The 24,925-nt window shown below is 52.3% G+C and overlaps 1 protein-coding gene across 7 annotated transcripts in view; it reads right to left on the minus strand.

Annotated features, from left to right (window-relative positions):
• Positions 1-24,925, minus strand: part of CRTC1 (CREB regulated transcription coactivator 1) — a 55,872-nt gene that overhangs the window by 25,372 nt on the left and 5,575 nt on the right. For all 7 annotated transcript variants that reach the window (XM_037028919.1, XM_037028920.1, XM_037028914.1 and 4 more), the window contains exon 2: positions 445-561. In XM_037028919.1, coding sequence (XP_036884814.1) covers positions 445-561 — 117 coding nt within the window. The remainder of the gene's footprint in view (positions 1-444; positions 562-24,925) is intronic.

Consider the following 24,925-nt stretch of genomic DNA (forward strand, 5'->3'; position numbering starts at 1 on the left):
GTCTCAGCCAAGAAACGTTTGCAGACAAGTGGGGTCAGGCCTCAGGGCCTCCTTCTGAGAACCGCTGGGCTTGCGGATTAGTGAGGCTGATGGAGCCAAGCCCCAGAGGCCCTAAGCGGTTCCCGCTGCCGCACAGCCGGCCAACAGGTGTAGTGGCTGCTGAAGTGCTTGAGGCCAGACTAAAGCTTCGCTGCAGGGTCTGCTGATGCTGACAGGGGACTGGCTGGGGGGATCCGGGTGAGGGCTGGCCAGGCCATCCCAGGAATAGGAAAGGAATAGGTGGGTGTGGGGAGAGAGGGCTGTGGCAATTGTCTGCTGACCCCAGCTGTCTGCAGCAGCCATCACGCACACACGCTTACCCGGAGTGGATGTGTCCCAGGTGAGAAGCCAGGGAAAGCTCTGCTAGGGAGGAAGTCTGGGAAGGGGGCAGAGGATGCTGCTCACCTGGAAGGGCAGATCCACAGTGCCGCTCCCAATCTGGTTCACATTGGGCAGGGACCCGCCATAGTATTGGCCGCGGCTTGGGCCCAGCTGCAGATACTGTGACTTCTGGAGCTGGAGCTGCAAGAGAGAAATCATCAGCTGCAGAGAGAGCTGGGGAGCCCTCTCTAGCACACCCCGCAGAGTGCCACCCCCAAAGAACCTGGAAGGGACTCAAATGGTGGGATCAGTGGCACCAGTCACAGAGGGTGTGAGACCCCATGACTCAGATTCTCAAAGGAGCCAGGTGTCCCTCTACCCAAAATGGCAGAATCAGAAACTCAAGGTGCCCTGGGAAGTCCTTCCCAGGACTTTGTGAACTTAGGGGAGCCCTCTTTGCTGGCTGACATGGCAGATTTGTGAATGAGTGAGAGTACAGAACAGGCCTGGAGACTGCAGCGTGAGGAGGAGGCCCCTCACCCACCCAAGGGAGCCATTCCTCATCGTGGCCAAAGGCTTTGTTACTGGGGAGCAGGCCAGAGGCTGCGAATTGACGCCAGGACACAAGAGAAATCTTCTTTCCAATAGCCTGAATCAGAGGGGCCGGCTCAGAAGCATAGCTCTGGCTTTCAAAGTGCAGGATGTGGACCCCGCCGGCAACACACACAGGGCTGCCAGACTCTGAGTTCAAGGGTCCTGCCCAAGCCTCCAGGCTCTTTCTGCCTGTCCCTCTGCCTCACCAGTGCTGAGCTCAGCTCTCATCTGGACTGACTGAATTCCTGCAAAGTCCTCTGCCCATCATTCAACTGGGGACTCATCCCCCCTCTGAACCAGGCGCTCAGGGCTCCCTGACCAGCAACAGCTGCCTCTAACCTGGCATCTGCCTCTTTTCTCTCAAGCAGCTGATTCCACTTTTTGGGAACAACAGCATATGCCCTGACCCAGGCAGCACGGCCTGCAGCCCACCACACCGCAATGGGAGGCAGGCGTCATGAACAAGAGGCGGTAGCTGGGCATGCAGGAAGGGGTGGTGTTGCTCTCCTGGCTGGGGCGGTTGCTAGGGTCGACTCTGTATACACAACAAGGCCACTTGCGGTCCCTCACAAATAGCTCCTGGCAGCCTCCATTAGCTGGCTGCTCACACCGCCAGCTCCCCAATGACAACCCAGCTTCCTGGGGGGCCTTGGACACTGGAGGGAAAGTGAAGTCCGGGAACTGGCCACGGGCCCAGCAGAGCACCTCACCCAGGTAAACAGCTGTTTCCTGTAAGCTGTGTGGAGCCGGGAGAGAGGCTGACCTCGCTCAGTTCCTGCCCAGGTGGTTCTCAGCATCTGAGGGGCCCATCCCAGGTCCATCTCCGACAGGAACAACCCACTGTATCCCTCCCCACTGTCATGAGACGAACAGGCCAGAGCCCCCACCCCTTCCTGATCACAGGTCAGCTCAGACTCAAGACTCACCTCATCCCCTCCTTGTGTCTGAGCCATGTGGCAGGAGCCTGCCCTGCTTCCATCTCTCAAGAACCGTGTGCCCCTATACGGTCGCAGCCCTCTTCTGGCCCAGTTTCCCTCTCCAGTTTCCTCACCTCAGCCCTGGGCCCCTTTGTTTCCATGCAGGGCCCCTTACCACCACCCCCCCCAGACATCCTGTGCTCAAGTCCCACACCATGTCCTTCTCCCGTGTTCCCACCCAACACCCACTCCCCACAGAGAGCCTTACGTAATGGCAGCTTTTCTAGCCACAGGGGTGGGGTCACCCAGCAAAGTGCCCTTTCCCAACTTCTGTTAGTGCCCACACCCCTGCTGGGCACATTCCCCTCCCCCCATCCTGGCAGCATGCACAGGGCTGAGCAAAGTGGGGACATGGGCAGGCAACAGGTGCCAATGGCCCTGGGAAGATGTGGTGTGACAGGCAGCCACTCCTCCAGGGCAGTACCCAGTTCTCAGTCCCTTCCCCCCATATCCCAGTGCCAACAGGATGCAGTGACACCCCCACTGCCAGCCCCTCCCAGGCCCATCAGCAATCTCCATGGCAAATGGTGGACCTTCTAACGAGATTAAGGAGAGCCAGTGTGCTGAAGGCTGAGCTCTGTCCTGCAAAGTTAGGATGGACCAGGGAGAGGTCATGTGCTCTGAGCAGGACTCAGCTTCCCCCTCTCGCCACAAAGGCTTCAGTTTGGACCTTTGCTCTTCCTGACCACCAGGCTCCACCAACTGAGATGGTTGCTGCCTTCAGGCCATTGCACTGATGCCTCCGCCAAGAGGCTCGTCCACTAGGCTAGACCAACACTGAGCACCTCGCCTCCACAGGGTCCCCTCCCCTACAGCTCACTGTCCAAATCACCCAACCAAGGTCTGTCTGTCTTCTCCCATTGGACTGTCATCCCCATAAGGACCCTGGCATAATGAAAGAGCTCAGCACACTTGGGGAATGAGTGACAAGTGACATTGAGCACAAGAGGAGGAAGAGCTGGATGTGCTGAGGATCCCCAGGCAGGAACCATGTTTAACTTCTGCCCACATGGGACCCTTAACCCCAACCTTGGGGAAACTGAGGCACAAGGAAGAACAGATGGCTGTCCTAGTGCAGAGGCAGCATATGCCCCAGTCTGGAGCCCAACCTGAAAACTGGCCATGAGAGGGAAGCAAAGAGCACACTCGGTTCCCCAGCCAGCTCAAGCACATGATGCTTCTGGGACCGAGAGCTACCCAGGACTTGGGGTGTGGGGATTTGCACACCTGGCCCGAGCCACCTTTGGGGGTGTCTGTGGGAGGAAGAGACTTGGGCTTCACCAGGTTCTCCAAGTGTTCCAGCAGCCACTGGGGTGCAGGCAGGGAGCCCCAAAAGCCCTTGAAAAAATCTAACTCTGAGTCTTGTGGCGCCACCATTTGGTTTTCCAGGGCCACCACTCTCTGGCAGGCACATGCATCCAGTTTGCCCGGCTGTGTTCCTCCAGGTCCCTTCCCAGGCTTGCTCTAGTTCCAGCCTGGGCAGCAGGTGGTGAGTCCAAGAAGGGCAGACAGCCCCTCCCAGGCTCCATTCCCCACCGTGGGCCCTCCCCCCGCCACTGCTCAGTGGAAGAAACATGTGCACAGCTGTGGACATCTCTCTGAAGCCACAGAGGACAGCACCAAACATTCTGGGCAGAGTCATTCCAAGGAGAAGAGGGTCGAGGGCCACCAGCTCTGACCTGGGACTCCTCAAGACTCCATCCTGTGGCTGTAACAGACAGCAGTGACCACTCATGTCACAAGTCCATGGGCCATGCTGTCTCTTCCCATGCCTCCCCTTATACACTCTGGGAAGGACTGGAAACCTGGACTCTGTGGGAGGTGGCTGTGCTTGTAGGTACCCAACTCGGGAGGCCCAAGACAGCTTTTCTTGTTTTAAACTTTTTTAGCGAAGCAAAATTCCCGTAACATAAAACAAACCATTTTAACACATACCGTGTTCACAATGTTGTGTAACCATCACCTCTACCTAGTTCCAGAACACTCTGTCACCCCAAAGGGAGCCCCCATCCCCATTAGCAGTCATTCCCCACCTCCCCTCACCCCTGACAACCACTAAGCTTCTTTCTGTCTCTGTGGCTTTACCTGTTCTGCACCAGTCACATAGATGGAATCACACATTATGTGGCCTTTTGTGTCTGGCTTCTATCACTCAGCGTGACGTTTTCCAGTTCGTCTCCTGTTGTGGCCTGTGTCAGTGCCTCACTCCTTTTCATGGCTGAACAATGTTCCCTTGTGTGGCTGGACCACACACCACACACATTGTGTTTACCCTTCACCTACTGATGGACCCTTTGGCTGTTTCCACCTTTTGGCAACTGTGAACAGTGCTGCTGTGGACATTGGTGTATAAGTATCTGTGTGAGTCCCTGTTCAAATCTCTAGGTATATCCCTAAGAGTGAAATGACTAGGTCATATGCTAACTCTATAATTGATTTTGAGGAACAGCCATACTGTTTTCCACAGAGGCTGCACAATTTTACATTCCTACCAGCAATGCATAAGGGCTCTAATACTTGTTGGGTTCTGTTGTTTTGACAGTAGCCATCCCGATAGGTGTCACGCAATATCTCATTGTGGATTTGACTGGCATTTCCCTGGTAACTAGTGACTAAACCCCTTTTCATGGCTTGTTGACCATCTGTGTATCACCTTTGGAGAAATGTCTGTCAAGGCCTTAACCCATTTTTAAACTGGCTTTATTTGTATTTTGCTTTTCTTTTTTAAATTTAATCTTTACTGTATTTATTCCCATTTCATTTAGTCACCTTCTGCCCCCTTCCCTGTCTTTCTCATGTTGAGTCATAAGAATTCTTTATATATTTTGCATATTAATCCCTTATCAACTACATGGCTCACAAATATTTTCTCCCATTCTATGAGTTTTTATTTTAAGATTCTGTTTATTTGTTTTTAGAGAAGGAAAGGGGAGAAGAAAGAGAGAGAGAAATATCAATGTGGTTGCCTCTCATGTGGCCCCCATAGGTGACCTGGCCTACATCCCAGGCATGAGCTCTGACTGGGAATCGAACCAGCGACCCTTTGGTTTGCAGCCTGCACTCAATCCACTGAGCTATGCCAGCCAGGGCCCATTTTATGGTTCTTTTTATTTTCTTGATAGTCTTTTGATGCACACATTTTTAATATCGACAGGTCCAGTTAATCTATTTTTCTTTTGCTGCTTATGCTTTTAGTGTCATATCTAAAAATCCATCGCCTAATCTAAGGCCAGAAAGTTACACCTCTGCTGCCTTCTAGGAGTTTTATGGATTCAGCTCCTACATTTAGGACTTTCGTCCATTTTGTGTTAATTCTCATTAATGTTGTTGCTGCCCTGCTCCCACCTCACAGCCAGCCCCATGCCGACCATGGGGACTCCACAGTGAGGAGAGCCCAGCCAACCCCCTGAAGCATGCCGGGGACACTGGAGTTTCGCATCACACATCTGCTTAGCAAGAAAGGGAGTAATGAATGAATGAGGGAATGAATGAAAGCATCACACAGGCTTGTGGCCAGCAGGATTCCAGGCTGAGTCACCCAGCCCCCCGGCTGAGTGAGACACTCCCCAGCTGCCTCCTCATTCGTTCCCAAAGTGTAAATACAGAACCAGATACACAAACACCGAGTGCGCCTCGGAATGCCTTTAATCAGGCTCTGTGCTCTCTGCCAAGTTCCCAGCCCCGGCTGAATCAGAGGGTCCGCTGGGAGCAAGTTTGTTTCCCTGTTGGTGTGGTTGTTGAGCACAGACCTTCCGGCTGGGATGTGTGAAGGATCCCTCAGGGTCTGAGCTCAGCACAGCTGGCTCATGGGGGCCTCTCTCCCAGAAAATGAGACCCCAGCCCCGCCAGCCACCTGGGCGCCCATGCTGAGTGGGGCCTTGCGGCAGCGCTCAGGGGGAAAACCTGGCTTCTCCTCTCTTTTACAAGCAGGGAAACTGAGACACTGAGGGACAACAGACTTGCCCTGAGGTTGCCCAGTGACAGGAGAGGCCTCAGTCACAATCCAGGTTCCTTTCCTAGCAAATCCAACTTCCCACAAAGCCTGCCCTTCTGCCTCCGGATCCTAACACTCACCCCATGCTTCCAGAACTTTCCCATGGAGTTCCTTCCCATCACCTGGGTTTCAGCTCATACACCTTCTCAGGAAGCCTTCCCTGACCACCACTTCCAAAACAACTCTCTATCTTAGCTCAGGCTGCTGTAACAAAGAACCACAGAGTGGGCAGCTTAACAGATACTTATTTCTCATGGCTCTGGAGGACAGGAGCCTGAGACCAAGATGTCAGCAGGGTAGGGTTCTGGGGAGGGTCCTCTTACTGAGTTGCTGATGTCCACCTTCTCGCCTGTCCTCTCATGGTCTTTCCTTGGGTATGTGTGAAGAAGACTCTCTCCTCTTCCTCTTCTCGTTAGGGTACCAGTCATACCTTAGAAGCCCAACCTTCTGACCTCATTTCATCTTAATCACCTTCTCGAAGGCCTCATCTTGAAGGTCCCATCTCCACATGTAACCACGTTGCGGATTAGGGCTTCCAGATGTGAACTTGTCCATGGGGACACAATTGAGACCACAGCACCTGCTCTGGGATATGCTGCTTGCCAGAGGGCCAGTGATCCCTGATGGCCGGGCCCCTGCTCGCTGGGCCTCCCTGGGTGCCTCTAGGACCAGCACGCCCCGCCCCCAGGGAGTGACCATCCATAGCTGAGAAACCCAGAGTTGCCCCACAGCCAGCCAGGACCAGGGATCCCAGGAATCTCCCAGCTAGAGTCCCCAGGGTGCAGAGTGGCCTGTGGGGAGGGGCCTTCTTGTATCTGGACTTGGAGAGCCCAAGAGTCAGTGAGGTAAGGGAGTACACTCCCCTGGGGCTACTGAGTGGCAGAGGAGAGGAAAATTATGGGCAGCATTTCCAGCATCAGTCCCCCAAATGCAAAGTGACATGCTAGCTCACTGGGATCTTGGGCTGGGAAATGGGTGGGAGCGCCTGAAGAACACCACAGGTGACTGACTGCAAGGCTGTGGGATGGAGCTGGAACAGCAAATGAAGCAGTTCAGCTCCTGTGCAGACCTGACCAGTCTCCCCCAAAATTCATGCTGCCTTGAAATCTCAGACTGTGACCTTGTTTGAAAATGGAGAGTTTGAAGATGTTATTAGTTAAAGATCATCCCAGATTTAAGGAGGTCCCTAAATCCAATGACTAGTACCCTTATAAAAACAGACAGACAGACAGACAGGGATGGAAGCAGAAATTGAGGTGACAGAGATACATGCGAGGCTTGGGATGGACTCCACTTCAGGGCTCCCAAAAAGACCCAACCCTGCCCGCACCCTGACCTTGGACTTCTGGTCTCTGGAACTGTAAGGGAGTAAATTTGTTGTTTTAAGCCCCTGAGACTAGACAGCTGGGGAGAGCTGATGACAGGGACCATCAAACTGACACTCCAGGATAAAGAATGAGCTAGTCAGGGACTAGGCAGAAGTGGAGGCCCAGGAAGAAGGGGGGAGATTGAAGCCAGGCCAGCTCTGACGGACAGTCACTGCAAAGCGGGAGGGAGGACAATGCTGAAGCCCAGATCAGGACAGCACAGGGCCTGACCACAGACCCAGGAGCTGATGGCCCTAGAGTGGACTTGCCAGACAGGGTGTCTCAGCACACTGGGAGCTGCCAAGGGCCTGTCCCTACAACATACCTCCCTGAAAACTCATGGGGAGCAACCTGCCTAATCCTAAGCCAACTGTACCCCAACATCCTGGGTGCACTGAGTGGAGCAGCAACAGAGATGTGGGGCCTCACTGGGTAGGCAGCTCAGCCTGGCTGCACACCTCCCTCTGGCCTGCATCTGGGCACCACATCCACAGGGTCAGGGCGGGATGTTGTGAGCAATGTGATCTCCCCTTACCCGCTCATCCACATGTTGACTGTGGGGCCACAGCACTTCACCATCAGGTCCGAAGGGGGCTACGCAGCAGAGGTTCCCACCCCTGCCCTGTACAAGCCTTGGCTAGTCTGGGAGACGGTGCAGGGCCCTGACCGAGAAGCAGAGGGTAGTGTTTTGCAAGGTCCACACTCAGCCCAAAGGCAAAGCTCAGAGACACCAGCAAGGCCAATTGGAAGAGTGGACTCCCATTTGTTGTCATCTGGCGGTAGCTGTACGCTGCGACTTTTTTACTCTGGTTCCATGTCATCACGTCCTTAAGGGAGGAAACTGACTGCCCTGCATGACACAAGATGACCAGTGCTTGAGCGCCAACCTCATCCCATCTGCCTGAGCACCTGCTTCCCACAGCATGACTGAGTGTGCTCACTGCTGGCCAGCATCCCCTGAAGCAGGTGGCTGACCTCAGCCCACACAACACGACCCCATCTGAATAGCCAAGGGCACTTGGTTTCCCCTGAGACCTCCAGAAGCTCTCCAGGCCTCCCAGGGGCTGCCTGGCCTGACACAGCAGGAGGCTGTGGAGGGATCGCGTAACTGGGAGACTTTTGGCGAAAAGAGCTTCCAAGAATGAGACAAACAGAATCGAGTCAACTTCTAAAGATGATCAGGCTTGAAAAAGGTACTTGGAGATGCTCATTTATACCATGACTACATTCTCATGTTACTTGGCTTCTGGAGCTAGTAAGATCAGATCTCTGATATCAAATCCCTTGGACACTACAGCTCACAATTCATTCTGTGCAGCTAATTAAGCTGAGGAAGCCCGGGAATAAAGTTTGGAACAAGGTTAATCAAGTCCCTTGCCTAGTAAAAAAAAAAGAGAGAGACAGACAGGTGTCAGGATGGTGCACACTCTGGCTGCACAACCCCTAGGTGCACACTCCCAATCCTCGGGCAGCCTCTCGGGTGGCAGGTCACTGGAGGAGAGGCGCTTCCCCAGGAGCCAGAGGGACTCTGACCCTAGAGCCTCCTCCGCCCATCCTCCACTCTTCAGCACTGTGTAAGTGCCCTGGAATTGTCAGAACAAATGACCACAAACCAAGGAACTGGAACCAACAGAAATTTATTCTGTCACAGGGCTGGAGGGTGTAAGTCTGAGACAGAGTCTGTCCCAGGCCTATCTCGTGGCTTCTGGTGACTGCCGGCAGTCCATGACTCTCCAGGGCTTATAGACACATCACACCCACCCCCTCGGGTCTTCACTTGGCCTTATCCCAGTGTGTCTGTTTCGAATTCTTGTAAGGATACCAGTCACTGAATTTAGGGCCCACCCTCCTGCAGGATGACCTCATGTTGACTTGATGACATCTGCAAAAACCTTATTTCCAAAGGTCCTGTTCACTGGTACTGAGTGGACATTTGGGGGGGGCACTCTTCAATCACAGTCACCCAATCCTATGTCACCTTGAATCCCATGCTAAGAACCATCCCATGGTGGCAAAGCCCAAGACTTCTCTTGAAGCCCTGGGCCCTCCCAGGCTGTGCTCCCCCTTTCCGAGCCTGTTTCTTCCACTGTCACCAGGGGTAGAGGGGGAGCCCCTGGTGAAGCTCTACCAGCACATGGACCTGCTCAGCACACGTCAGCCACAGCAGAAATGACCAGGACCTGAGCCACCTGAGAGGCAGGTGGCTCAAAGTGTCCTCAGAGCCATGTGGCAGCGTCCATTAAGAGCCTGAATGTGTTCCTGCCCTCCAGCCTCGTAATCCCACATATGGGAAGCTCTCCTGAGGGAGCTGTCTAAAATGCAGATTTATGCAAAAAGATGTCCATGCAAGAGCAAGGAGCTAGAACCACCCCAGGATCAGCCCAGGGCAGGGCCTCCACTCCAGGAAGAGTGAGGACACTGCCTAAGGAGCAGGAGGTGGATGGAGGGAAGCAGCCCCCACTATGATTTCTGGACCATCTCCAAGATGAGTCCGTGTGGAAAAAGGTGGACCCAGGATAAGACCAACCTGCTTCCTTTCTAGGGATATCCTCAAGTGGGGGCTGGGCACTGGAGTGTGCAGGGGCCAAGGTGGCTGGCAGGAGAGGAATTCTTTGGAACACAGGAAAGGCCTTAGCAAACCACATTACTGGGCTGAGCAAGCCTCCTGAGCTCAGAGTTGGGACCCAACACCTGGGTTGTCCCCTCCAGGACAGAGACCAATGTGAACCCCAAAAGGAGCCAATGCAATGATCCAGACAGCTAGGGGTTCTGTGAGAATGGGAGTGGTTCCCTAGAGGCCATGGAGAGGGACTTCAAGCTGGACAGAGCTGAGGAAGGAGAGGGAGCGCTTGAAGTGCAGAGGCTCCACAAATGTCAGAGGTCAGAGAGGAGGGGCCAGGGAGTGGGGTCCCACAAAGGGACCATGGATCACAGACATCTTCCCAGCATATTCAGGGGTGTGGATGGAGCACCCCCAGCTCTAGGTGGGCCTCCAGGGAAGGGGAGCAGGAGGAACAGGGTGTGTGTATCCATGTGTGTTGTATACTGGGAGAGAAAAAAAACTCTAAAACGTGTCATTTCTCTGCCTTGACTGAAGACACCCTTCAGTGTCTTCACATGGTTTTGGGGGCATGCAGGCACATATCTCTCTCTGCCTGTGTCCGAGGGAAAGGACCCTCTGAGTTTAACTTTCTACCTCATTTCTGTTGGATACAAAAATCACCAGCCAGGATGCCATTCATGGGAAATGGAGGGAATGCCTCCCAGTAGGGGACCCCTCAGCCTGGGCAGGGAGTCATACACAGATGCTGCTGCTGTGATGTGTCCTGGCCTGGCCACCTTGAAATCGGCAGGCCAAGTTTCTGACAGGTGCCTGAACCACATGGGGATGTGGTATCCCAGATGTGGCAAGGAGGCTGACCTTTCTCATGCCAAGGGGTCAACACTTACCAGCCTCCAGGACCCAAGGAACTTCAGGATGATTTGCAAGCAACTGCCTCAGGCCAATGCCAAACAAATGATTCTGCCCACAGCATCCAAAGGCTGACACCTGCCTTGCACAGGTCCTGTGTTGAAACCATCTCCCACCAACAGCTCCTTCAATGCTGCCCCTGCCCCATGATGGCAGGGGCCCCAGGGAAGATAATACAAAAGTGAGATGCCCTCATTACCATGGACCCAAAATAGCTTTTACGCTCCATTTTTTAGACATAGTTACATAATAACTCTAAAAGCCATTTCATGGCCGGGGAAGCAGGTTCCCAGGCCTGCCCAGCCCACCTTGTACTCCTCAGGCACCTCACAGCCCTGCTTTGAGCCCCCAAGACCCCACTGGGGCTTTGGGTGGCACCTGCTACAAGCCTGGGGATGGGGCAGGAGGGCCCTCAGGCTGCCTTGCTGCCCTTAGACCACATTCTTGGCTCAGTGAGGTAGACCCCACATGAACTGTGTGTGGTCCCATAGACACTCCCCTGGACAAGCCTCACTGTGGAGGAACTGTCCCCAGCCCAGGGAACAGAAAGTAAGGACAAGGGCCCAAGAAGGTGAATACTACAGGCTTGTGGAGACAAGACCAATGGTGGCATGGGTGGCTGGACAGGTAGACACTGAGGGAAGACCACAAGGAGGTCAGGTCAGAGAGCTGCCCAGGGTGGGCTGGAAGAGGGCCTGACTGCAGCACCAAGGAGGTGGGGAAAGGCAGCGGAACATCACTGGCTCTTTGCAGATCCTCCTTTTCCCTCAACTGCTCGTCGCTTCTGTGAGCAAGTCCAGCAGCTCAACCTGTAGGACCCTGGTCCCAGCCTTTGTCATCTCACACTAAGATGCCCTTATAACCTCTCCTTGCCAGCCTCCTGTTGGAAGCCTTCTCTGCACAGTGCTGCCTAAAGCTCCTTCCTTGCCTTTTCTTTATTAAGTTGAACTCACGTCACACTCCTGTTTGAAACACCAAGAGGTTAATAGTTCCTAAACAATTTAAACACAGAGCTACCACAGGATACAACAAGTCTACTCCTCGGTACAAAGCCCATGAAATGAAAACCTCTGTTCACACCAGTACTTGCACATGTGTGTTCACAGCCACCAAAAAGGTGGAAAGAACCCAAACATCCATTGATGGATGAAGGATAAACAGTGTGGTCCAACCACACAGTGGAATATTACTCGGCCATAAAAAGGAGTGAAGCTCACACACGCTACAACATGGATGAACCTCAAAAACAAGATGCTCATGAAAAAAGCCGACACAAAACCCACATTAATATGAAGTGCCTGGAACCAGCCAATCCATAGAGACAGGAAGCAAATTAGTGGTTGCCAGGTGCTGGGGAGGAGAGATAGGGAGTGACTAATCATGGGGACAGGGTCTCCTCTGGGGTTGAAGGGAATGTTCTGGAACTAGGTAGAGGTAATAGTTCACAACACTATAAATGTGCAAAATGCCACTGAAAAGTATACTTTAAAATGATAAATTTTATGTTTTGTGACTTTTACCACAATAAAAAAAAACCTGAAGAAATGAAAAGCAGCCTCAAGGTCCTGGCTGAGGGCCAAGTACACGTCAGTGTGGAGGGGAGTGGCGATCAGGACCCAGAGCATCCCTTTCCAAGCCCCCACCTGTGGGACAACAGTGTGGGTGAGGGACAGTCACCAAGGACAATGTCCCTGTCCTTAGAGTTGTGTCCTCTAATTGGGAAGCTACCATGGCCCCCCAGGTGCATGCTGAAGAACATGAACTGCTGACCAGAGACCCCTGGCCACAAAGCTTCTTGGCTCCTGCACATTCCCTCTAGAGGCAGCCTGGGATGGACAGACCTGCCTGGCACCCATGCCAGGAGTGGCACAGCCACCCATCCTGTGGTGTGGGTCCCTCGAGTCCAGGTCAGAGCCTGCAACCTGGCAGGTGGCAGGGTGGCAGCTGCGGCTGTGGCCCTCCTGAGGACTGAGAGCATTTTAAAAAATGTAAACTGGTGGCCAACTTAAAAAAATTTTTTTTGGTTAACTTAAACATCAGAATTGCTGGCTTCTCCTGAAACATTACAAGTGCCAACAACTTGGGGCCTGGACTCCTGGCTGGTGATTTTTAATTAGCCAGAGCAGGCCCACAGCTCCCCTGCCCCCCAGGCATTGGGGCAACATGGGTGCCCTCACACCCCAAGCCTGAGCCTGGGCTCTAAGAGGGTTGACACATCCTGAGGTTACCCAGCTGGCTGCAGTTCCAGGGCCACCAAGCCCAGCTCATCCCTGCTGCCCCTTGTTCCAGGTCAGCAGCTGTGTGGCTTGACCCAAAGCCCAAAGGGAGGAAGCCCCAACCCCACCCCCAGAAGCAAGCCAACTGGGACGGAAAGGTGCAGAGCTAGCAGGCTGCATGCAGGCCAAACGAGGCCCAGAATGCAGGTCTCACCCTGAGCCAAAACCCCAAAAATTCACTGCTGCATGTTCAGCATTTAACCATTAGAGGCCTCCACCAGAGTAGACTCCCTAATGCCCAGAGGCCTGCAAAGCCCTGGGGAGGGGACAGTGGCAAAGGCAGAGGGGTCAGAAGCCAGGCTCAGTGGGCACAGGCTTGCTTAAGAGTTAGGGACTCCTGAGGGGAGGGCGGGTGCGGCATATACTATACCCACACCTAGTCCCTATACAAGGGAATAGCTCTAAGACATCCCTGGAGCCAAGCCACTCAGCAGTCCCAGAAATCCTGTGTGTCTGGCCCAGCTTGCCAATCTAGAGATGGTCCCCTGGGCACTACAGCAGGCACTGGACAGGAGGCCTGGTGAGTACCTAGAAACACAGGGAGCCAGTTGTATGAGGGTGCTGGAAAAGAGGCAGCAGGAGGAGCCAGCAGGTTCGTGAAGTCTGGGATGAGCTCTGCCAGCTCATGTGCTTGCCCAAAGCATAAACAGGTCATGATGCTCCAGGCGCTGAGTCAGGCAGTAGATGCAGAAAGAAGGCAGAGGATTCCTGAGAGGCCATGCAGGAAATGGGGGGAAGGAAGGGGAAGGCCAGGTGGCCAAGGAGGTGACACTGGAGCTGGGAAGAGTACTGCAGGTGGAAGGCCCAGAAAGTACAAAGGCCCTGGAGTTGGAGTGAGGTGCTGAGTGGGGAGGACCAGCATGGAGGGAAACAAGGGTATCAGGCCAGACCGCCCACCAGTAAGCGATGCTGGGAAAGGAGGGCTCAGAGTCTCTCAGGACCTTACTCTGGGCGTGATGAGAAGCCAGTGGAAGGAAGGATTTAAGCCAGAGTGATCTAGGCCACCTTCCCTTTCAGGGTCCCCCGTGGTGGGAGGAGCTGGGAGAGGGGCCAGTGGGGAACAGGCAATGGGAGAGCGAAAAGCCCATCCACAGCAGGTATGGAAGGGACCCTGAACCCAGTGTATTCCAGGATGGGACCTGAGCTGACATCTGGAGGGATGAGTTGTCCTCCAGGCACAAGTAAGACGCCCAGGGCAGATGTGACCTAGACACTCACCTGTCCAAGGGATTGTGTGCTCTCAGATCACACATACCCATGGGTGCACTCAAAACTTCCCACTGGGTCCCAGGAGGATGTCAACAAGCTCACCAGTTCACCCCAATTCCCTCCCACAGGCTCACATGGACATGGCCCCTGGCCGGCCCCCAGACCCCGCTGGCTGACCCTCTCTCACCCCTATGCAGGCACTGGACATCCTTCCTCCCAGTGTCTCCCTCCTTCCCTACCGGTTCCCCTCTAGATGATTATGAAAGGAGCAGAAGCTATCCTCTGCTTCTCATCGCCCTGGAGCTGGGACTCCCTGCACCCTTCCTACGACTACCTTCAGGAAGAAGTCCAAAGTACCTGCAGAAACACAAGGCCAAGACAGAGCCTCTCACAATCCTGTCCCTTTGGGCACCACCTACTCATGTGCATCACCCCCATGCCAAGCCTCTACAGATGCTCTCCTCCGCCAGGTGCACCTTTTCCTGCCCCCCTCACCCAAGGCACCACTGGGCTCAATGTGCCCCCAACCCATGCCCCACCACCAGCACCTGCTGCTCCGTAAGCAGCTGCAGCCCTTGTACCTCCAAGCACCATGAAGGCTCAGAGCCAGCACCATGAAGGCTCAGAGCCGGCACCAATCAGGTATGTGTCAACAAAGGCACCTCTCCAGCCTGGTGCCCACGACTGCCCTTGCAAGGGGCTCCCCTCATCTCTGTCCCCCCTACTCCTCCCCTGGACTTGAGCTTCCTCAAACACAGCTCTCTCTGCTTCTCATGGTCACTACTCTAGGAAGGTCCTGAATGCCAAGTCAGCCATCAACCCCTGAGTGCCACTGGCTATACCTGGAAGCCTCTGTGATTCACACAGGACCGCCCTCTATCCAGCAGTCCCCACCAGGCTCTCATTCTCCTGAACCCTACACCCTGCACCCCTGCTCCTCCTGGCCCTGGCAGATGGCAGATGGCAGATCTTCCCCAAGTCACAGCCAGAAACCTGTGGTGGGGGGTACCCATTTCTCCCTTGGGCCTCCCCATCACAGCAGGCATGGCAGTCACCTCTCCATCATAGCTCCTGAGCCCCCTGAGGTCCCATGAGTCTAGCACCTAGGCCCCCTGCTCCCCTGACCAATCTTTTTTAAAAGATATTTTATTTAACTTTTTAAAAGATCATTTATTGCCCTGGCTGGTGTAGCTCAGTGGATTGAGCGCGGGCCTGTGAACCACACGATCGCAGTTCGATTCCCAGTCAGGGCACATGCCTGGGTTGCAGGCCAGTTCCCGGCAGGGGCCAGTTCCCAGCAGGGGATGCACGAGAAGCAACCATACATTGATGTTTCTCTTCCTCTCTCCTTCCCTTCCCCTCTAAAGATAAATAAATAAAATATTTATAAATAAATAAATAAATAAATAAATAAAAGATCATTTATTTATTTTTAGACAAAAGAGAAGGGGGAGAGAGGGAGAGAAACATCAATGTGTGATTGCCTCTCATCCACCCTGCACCGGGGAACCTGGCCCACAACCCAGGCGTGTGCCCTGACTAGGAATCGAACCAGCGACCCTTTGGTTCACAGGCTGACACTCAATCCACTGAGCCACACCAGCCAGAGCCCTGACCAATCTTTTCTCAAGCTCTCCCTAAACTCAAAGCCATCCGAGGGTTTCCTCTTCCCTATCCCTACAGCCAGCTTCAGGATCACATCTAAGCTCCCACCTTGGCTCTCTGGGGCCTATGGGAATCCACCCTTGTTCTCTCCTCGCTTGCTACCTGTCCCCTACCCAGACTCACCTTGTAGCACAATTATGCCTCAGACAATTCCCCCAGGCGTTTGTGTCCTCATGCCCACTATTCCTCTCCTCCCACAGACCATTCCCTTCCCTATCCCCCTCCTGTTCCACCACAGAGCTCTCCTCCAGGCAACCTTCTGGAATTGGCCCCAGCTTCTGGCAGCCTCCTTTCTCCTCTAAGTCAGTGGCTCCCCAGGGCACAACTTCCTCTGCAGACCACCGAGTGTGCGCAGGTCCAGTCCTCACTCCTGGATCTGACCAGGCCCGTTATGTGCTTGCCCAGGGTCACACAGCTGGGAGGAGGAGAGCAGGACTTCATACTGTAAAGATGGCAACATGACTCAAAGCTCTCTACAGTCAATGCAATCCCTATCAAAACCCCTACAATGTTTTTACAGAAACAGAAAAACCCACCATAAAATGTATATGGGATCTCAAGGGACCCTGAATAGCCAGGACAATCTTTTTTTTTAAAGACTATTTATTTTTAGAGAGAGGGGAGGGGAGGGAGAAAGAGAGAGAGAGAAATATCAATGTGCAAGAGAAACATCAATCGGTTGTCTCTTGCACACCCCCAACCAGGGAGGGACTAAACCCACAACCCATGCATGCACCCTGACCAGGAATTGAACTGGAAATCTTTTGCTTTGTGGAATGACACCCAACCCACTAAGCCTCACCAGTCAAGGCATTAAGCCAATCTTTTTTTTGTTCTTTTTAGAAGAAAAAAGTTGGAGGACTCACACTTTCTGATTTCTAAACTTACTACAAAGCTACAGGAATCAAGACACTGGTAGTGGCATAAAAGACAGGCACATAGACCAGCGGAACAGGACAGAGCCCAGAAATAAACCCTTGTGTATATGGTCAAGTGATTTTTGACAAGGGTGCCAAAACCATTCAATAGGGAAAGGACAGTCATTTCAAATGAATGGTGCTGGGAAAACTGGATATCCACAAGAAAATACTAAAGTTGGACCAATCCCTTATACCATATATAAATATTAACTCATCATGGATCAAAGACCTAAAGCTAAAACTATAACTAAAACTGTAAAAGCTAAAACTATAAAACTCAGAAGAAAACAGTGAAAAAGCTTCATAACATGAGATTTGGCAATGACTTCTTGGCTATGACACCAAAAGCACAGTCAACAAAAGAAAAAATATGTAGGCTGGACTTTGTCAAAATTAAAAACATTTGTGTATCAAAGGGCACAATCAACAGAGTGAAGAGGCCCCATTCCCATGGAACGTGAGAAAATATTTGCAAATCATGTATCTGATAAGGGATTACTATCCAGAATATATACAAAACTACTAAAACTCGACAACAAAAATAAACGACATGATTCAAATATGAGCAAAGAACCTGAATGAACATTTCTCCAAAGAAAATTTACAAACAGCCAATAAGCACATGAAAAGATGCTCAACATCACTCATCACCAGGGAAAAGCAAATCAAAACCATGAGATACTACCTCTAAGATGGTTATAATTAAAAAAATAGAAACATAAAATAATAATTGTTGACAAAAATGTGGAGAGATTGGAGCCCTTGTACACTATTGGTGAGAATGCAGCTATAATACTATGGAAACCTATACAGAGATTCCTAGGAAAATCAAACACAGAATTACCATATGACCCAGCAATCCCACTCCTGGGTATACACCAAGAAAAAATGGGAGCAGGGATTCAAAAAGATATTTGTACAGATGGTCCCCAACTTATGATTTTTTTACTTTACATGATGGTATGAATGCAATACAAATAATAAATCACATGAGATATTTAGTACTTTATTATAAAAGTACTTTGTGTTAGATGATGATTTTGCCTAGCTGTGGACTAATGTAAGTATTCTGAGCACAGTTGAAGCTAGGCTAAGCTATGTTCAGTAGGTGAGGTGCATTAAGTGCATTTTGACTCAGCATTATTTTCAACTTACAGTGGGTTTATCAGAACTTAACCCCAACATTACGTTAAGAAGCATCTTCATCTATCTGCACACCCATGTTCACAGCAACATTATTCACAATAATCAATAGGTGGAAGCAACTCAAGTACCCACTGAAGGATGAGAGAATAAACAAAATGTGATACATATATGCATACACAGAATATTATGCAGCCTTAAAAAGGAAAGAAATTCTGACACCTGCTACAGTATGAATGAACCTTGAGAACATTATGCTCCATGAAATAAGCCAGACATACCAGGAAAAAAAAATACAGTATGGTTTCACTTATCTGAAGTCCCTAGAGGAGTTAGATCCACAGAGACAGAAAGAATAGTGGATACCATAGGCTGGGGGAGGGGAAATGTGGAGTTAGTGTTAATGGGGTCAGAGTTTCAGTTTTGCAAGAGGAAAAGCCCTGGAGATGGTGGTGTGACGGCTGCACAACAATGTCAAAGTAATTAATGCCACTGAACTATACACTTAAAAATGGTTAAGATGGTGTGTATACTTTACCACAGTTTTAAAAAGAAAAAATATTAAAAGAAAACTTGCATGTTACTTGTGTAGGATTCCTACCAAAAAACCACCTTGGCCCAATCGTGAGAAAACACCACAGGAGCCACACGCCGAGGGACAGTCTACAAAAAGACTGGGCAGTTCTCAATGGGCTGAGGGTCATGGACAACCAGAAACCCGGGGCAGTGATTGTGGATCTGGGACTGCGACAGGACGACTATTGCAATATGGGAGCCTGGAGATGATCCTAGGCCACAGACAGGTCACCAGGGGACAGCTGGGGAAATCCGAATGCAGGCTGGAGTCTAGTTAATAGAACTGCGATGACGCTGCTGTTCTGGTTGGTCCGGCCCACCCTGGTCATGTGAGATATTCACACTCAGGGGCTATGGGAAGTGTCTGTGCTGTCTTTGCATCTTTTCACTAAATCTAAAATTATCTCAAAAGAAAAAGTGATAAGAATGAACACAACACTTCCCCAGAAAGGATACTGAACAGACATTCATAGTGCCGTGGCAATCGTCACATGTCGAGCCATGGCACTGTGTGTGCTGGGTAAGACCCTGCTCTCATGCTGCCCCATGAAGACCCTGAAACTGGCCAGGGACAAGGCTAAGTGCTTCAGGAGGGCACACTGTCTAATCTGAACAACTCTACAGGGGGAAACTGAGGCAAAGAAAGGAGTCATTTGGGAGAAGCTGGCAGAGGCAGGGCCTGAACTGCAATGACAATCCACTTGGCCAGGTGTCAAAGGGCCCACAGGGCAGGCTCTTGGGCACAAGTGGCCCCAGCAGGCCCCCTGTAATAGATGCTCAGGGCCCCTCCCTGCATTTGCTGAGCCAGTAGCAGGAATTAGTGGCTGCTTGCCACTTCGGGCATAAAGGAGGCTGCTGGGCCCATCAATCACTCCTGAGGCTGTGCATTGATTCTGTGACAATTTAATGAGCCGCTCCTGCCCTAATTATAGCTATCAAACCCCACCTGACTGGAAGGACAGAGGGATAGAGACAGTGCAATACTCACAGGTGCGAAAGGGCCCAAGGAAAAGGGCTGCAGGGATCTGTCTCTTCAGTTACTTGAGAAACACTGAAATTGATTTCAACACGAGAGGCTTTAGCCAGGAGGGCATGGACACAGTGGCTACACCAAGTCTCTGGCGGTGTGGACAGCTCTTGTGCCTTTGTGGGGTGCACTCTGCCTCCCCGTGTCCCCAGCCCGAGGGCTGGCAGCCCTGTAGAACCAGCCCTGGGCACTCTGCCTCCCAGAGACTTCCGGGTGAGTGACCAGGTGGCATACACCCACCCCCTCCACAGAGGAAAAGGGAAGCACTTTTGGTTTTCTGTTTTCAATTTTCACCAAAGTTTTGAGACGTTAATGGTTTCTTTTATATTTAAAAAAAAAAGGCAAGGCAGAGCCCTTCCCTGCAACCCCAGCTGACAGGAAAGGACAACCTGCTAGCACTCTCAGGATCTTCTTCGCCTTACAGAGAGCCCCAGGCACGGGGCACTCAGGAGATGGCCAAGCTCCAAGGATTGTATCTAGAAACAGGGAGCTCAGACACTTGGCAGCCGATGAGGAAAAAAGTCTGTCCTTTGCTGTAGACTCAACCCTCTGGACAGAAGACCATGCTCCGGATTTGGGATGAAACCTCCATGACCAGAGAAGCAGCTGGATGGGATCTTGGAGGAGGAGGAATTTCATATATGGAATTAGCACCTGAGGTCTCCTCTCTGTTTCAGAGATGCCCTTCCTTGTACCGGAACATGAAGTTGAAGCCATTTAATATAAACCTCCCTGTTCACAACCCTGGGAATCAGATTCCTGATTTCAGGTGAAATATCACTGCCAAGTCAGCAAGTCCTGTACCAAGTCTGAATTCATTCCCCTGGTGATACCTTTCCTTGGGGGACACCTGCCCCAACACCCTCTCAGGTCCCTGAAGTCCCCTCCTTGGTTTCCCCAGGCCTGTCCCTATATGGTGGCTAGAGCAATCTTTGCTAAACCTGCATCTCATACCAGGCCCTGCTCCTAACCTTACCAAGCACCCCTGCCCCAGAACGGGGCCCATGAGGCATAACCCACTGAGCTCAACCAGCCTTTGCCCCCACAACTGGGCTCCCCACACCCATTGCTCACCCTCATCATCAGGGGCTCAGCCCAAATGTCACCTCCCCTAAAAAGCTCCCACCCCATTCCTCTCTCAGAGCTATGACCTCAGGGCCATGGCAAGGGACCAACTGGCCACTGGTATGGTTTCCCCTAAGGGCAAGGCCCCATCTGACTGCAGGGAGTCCCCAGGGCCCCACACAACATGGCTGCTCAATAAACACTAACTGAAGGAAGGGCTTTTCTATTCAAACCCCAGCCTCTGCGGGGCACCTCATGGGAGACCTCACTGGAAGATCCAATGCTTCTCATGTTCTCCCCAGGGCACTTGGGGGGCCCACCCCCTCCTACCCCATCCTGTCACACACTGCACATGATCAGTATAAACTCCAAGTTTCTCCCTGAAGTTCGGCAAACTTGAGCTCCACAAAGACCATCATGCTCTCCACCTGCCTCTGTGCCCTCAGTGCCTGCCTGATTTACTCTCCCAGATGGAGAACAGGACCCCATGCCATACTCCTGATGCGTACAGGGGAAACCTGACAGTGTAGTGGGAAACCAAGGAGATTCAAGAGTGAATGGGAGGCAGGACTTCCCCCAGGGAGGTCACAGTCCAGTGTCTGCTTAGTGTCTACTCCAGTGTATGCACCTGCTCAGTGTCTGTTGACAACACCCTTGTGCCTGCTGTATGCTTGCTGACTACACGTGTGCCTGCTGCATGCCCACCAAGTACCTGCTGAATACACGTGTACCTACTGAGCATCTGCAAAGCACCTGCTGAATGCCTTCCGTATGCCCACCCAGTGCCCACGGAGTGCCGCCTGCCTTGTGCTGGCAGTGCATGTGCCTCCAAAATTTCAGCAGCAAGCACACAGTGAGCATCTGTGCACAGGGCCCCATTTTGGGCATGCTACATGGGCTAACCCACCTAAGTGTCACCATAGTCCAATGAATGAGGTAGAGACCACTGTGACTCCCAATTCACGTAGAGGGGGCAAAGCCCAGAGGAGACGTCTGGGTTTAAACTCACCCAGGAGGAAGCAAGGAGAAGCCTGCCGCATGGCGCTGCCAGGCACCAGGTGCTGCAGAATCCTCCAAGCCCATCTAAAATCCCTAAGGAAGAGACCCTGACCACAGTTTGTTTCCATCTGACAAATACTAAAATATTGATTCTCCAGGTCCTTGGACCACGAGGCATTTGGTGGTTTCCTTGTTTGTGAACATGAACCCCCAATTGGCTGGTAGCCCTGCCCCACCAGAGCAAGGTACCCACCTCTGCCCAGGGGCCTGGCTGGACATGGTGACAGGAGGGTAGGGGAAAAGAGGGAATCAGAGACACCCTGGCCAGAAACAAAGGGCTGTGCCACCCTACAAGCTCCAAAGTGAGGTGGGATTCTTTCATCCTTGCTCCTTTCTCTATAGGTCCCCCATCGCAGCCAGGGGGCCCCCATCTTGCCTCCCTTCTCACCTCCCAATAAATGCTGTTATTATTAACCCCTAAATGCCCCAAATCAGCTTCCCTCTGTCCTCACTGTTGGCTACCCCAAGCTGCTGTGCCCACCCTGCACCTGGCTACTTGCATGCATGGAATGAACACAATACATATATGGTTTGTAAAACACCAGAAACAAAAGCCAAGGTCCTCAAACAATAGCTACAAACAAGTTCAGTGTAAGGCATGATCCTCCATGGCTGCATTAAGAAATACACAAGCTCTAGATTCAGATAGCACCTCCACACACCGTGAACCATGGGACTTCTCATGCCTCAGCTTCTCATCTGGGCAACAGGGGAAGCAACAGGCTCCTCCTCCGGGTCACTGCAACAACCCACAGGGTACACCCACATGGGCTCTAGCACCTCTAGTCACTCATGTTGCTATTCTACTGGAACCCTCCATGGCTCCCCATCACCCACATGCACAGTTTGTCCCAGGGCCCTCTACCACACAACCACTTCCCTCCTAGATCTCTGCCCACACAGCCTGCTCCTTGAACAGTTCCTCAGTGTACAGGGTTCCAGCAGCCTATGCCCCACCCTAACCAGCTGGCAAACTCCCAGAACCGTATGGACTAACCAAACAGCCACTGGGTTAGTCCAGCCCAGGTCCAACCCCAGCTCCCCCTCTAATGCTCTCTAAGCCTTGGTCTCCCCCTCTGTAAACCAGAGAGGATGCCATCAGCTTCTAGGGTTGTTGACACACGTCTCATGGCATCAGGGACCTCCACCCACCCATCTGCACCTGCATAATTCTGGCACACAGAGGGGCACAGTGCAGGGCTAGTGCTGCCAGCTTGTTCTCTGGGATAGGGCCATTCTGGGCACTGCAGGGTGTTGAGCTATATCCCTTGTCACCACTCCACCCAAGTCGTGACAACCAAAAATGTCCCCAGGTGATTACAGGTGTCCCCAGAGGACAGAATTAGCAGGAAACACCCATTTGTGATGCTCCCCCAGGACTGCATTCAGGCCAGTACTCCCAAGCCAGACCCCACACCTGACATCTGAATGGCATTTCCCAGTCCCATTTAAGAAGAAATCCTTAGCACCAAAAATAATCCCAGGCCCTGAGGCTGTCACCTCCCCTCACTGGAGCAGTACTAAAGGGAGCCACAGGCCCTGAGCCCAAACCAGGAACCCTCCAGTGCAGAGAACAGCAGAGAAAGGCCAATGGAGCCTTCCATAATGCCTAGAACAGCCTGGCAGTGTAACACAATTAACCAGACCAGGGCCAGAATGCTTACTGCATGGACAAGAGTCACCAGGGACTGTACCCCCGGCCAGCTTGGGGACAGTGACAGCAAACACCCGCTCTGGCTGTATGAACCAACAATGACCACCACTGTGCCACCAACCAAGGGCCAAACAGCTTGCTCACCCCCTGACTGAGGCTGACCTTCACCTGGCACAGCCATGGTGACTCCAGTGTCCAGGCCTCCCAGCAAGGCCTGTATGGCAGGGTCCTGGACCCCCACTCAGAATTCAGGCTCCCCACACCAAACCTACAGAAGCAGAATCTTGGAGGAGCCTGCATCCTTCAGCTACCAGATGGTTCAGAGGCCCCCAAAAGCAGAAGACACAACTCCCGCCATCCTCCCGATCTTCCATGTTGCTCTAGGTCAGTGGATCTCAAATTGCAGGTGAGACCCACTGACCAAGGGTGAAACGCCTTTTGTAAAGGGCTAGGTAACAGGCGGCAAACACAAGACCTGTGGGCAAATCCGGCCCTCTACCTTGTTTCATCCGGCCCTGCGCCTTGTTTCTACCCAGTGGCAGTGCTGGGCTCTCGCTTAACTGTTAAGGAGTAGTTACATTTATACAGTCCTAAAATTACGTTCGGCCCTTTGAAGGCAACTCTGAAGCTGATGCAGCCCCTGGTGAAAATGAGTTTGACACCCCTGGGCTAGATGGTAAATACTTGTATTTTTGCCTCTCCAGGCTACATGGTCCCTGTCACAATGGTTGAACTCTGCCATACACCAGGTGTAAGCAAATGGACATGGCTGTGTTCTAATAAAACGTTATTTACAAGAACAGGCCCAAGTGGCCCAAGAAGGCTCTGCAAGCAGCAGAAGGTTCAAATTCATGCTCTTAATTCCTCGTTCTGGACAGAACACGTGTGCTCATCCTGGGCCTGAACACCAGCTTTGCCTCTTCCCAGCTGGGGCCTCAGTTTCCCCATATGTACAAGAGGGAACCCCTCCTCTCTGAGGGTGAGTGAGCAAAAACAATAGAAGTTTGGTGAAAACTACATGGTGCCAGGCAGAAACTGAGAGTGCAGAGGGCAAACTTGACCCCTCACCACAGGGTTACGACCTCAAACCTTCACCCCATACCCCCACTACATCCTGCCATACTTTTGGTCAGTTCCTGATGGGCCCCAGGGCCCTGGCTCCTGCTGTTGTCTTTCTGGCATGTTCACCATCACTGTTGGACCCAGTGTGGAGTGAGGTACCTAGTTCCTGGTGGTGGCTGAATGAAGGGTCCACCTAGGCCTCGAAAGGCAACATGGTACAACCTGTCAGCCAGCCAGAGAAGGACAGATGTGCACACCTACAGATGGCCCCTAGGCCCACCATCTAAAGATTGTTTCCACAAGGTACCTGCATTCTGCAGGCTCTGTCTCAGCTTAAGGAAGAGTATCCCAGGCTTGCCATTACAGATGACCATGGACCAGGCAAAACAACAGCAGTTTATTCTCTCACAGCTCTGGAGACCAGATGTCCAAAGTATAGGCATCAGCAGGGCCATACTCCCTCTGAAGGAGGCTCTAGGGAAGGATTTTTCCTTGTCTCTTCTGG

This window comes from Sturnira hondurensis, unplaced genomic scaffold, assembly GCF_014824575.4.
Source record: "Sturnira hondurensis isolate 20B ecotype Veracruz unplaced genomic scaffold, ASM1482457v3 Scaffold0020119, whole genome shotgun sequence".
Lineage (NCBI taxonomy): Eukaryota > Metazoa > Chordata > Mammalia > Chiroptera > Phyllostomidae > Sturnira > Sturnira hondurensis.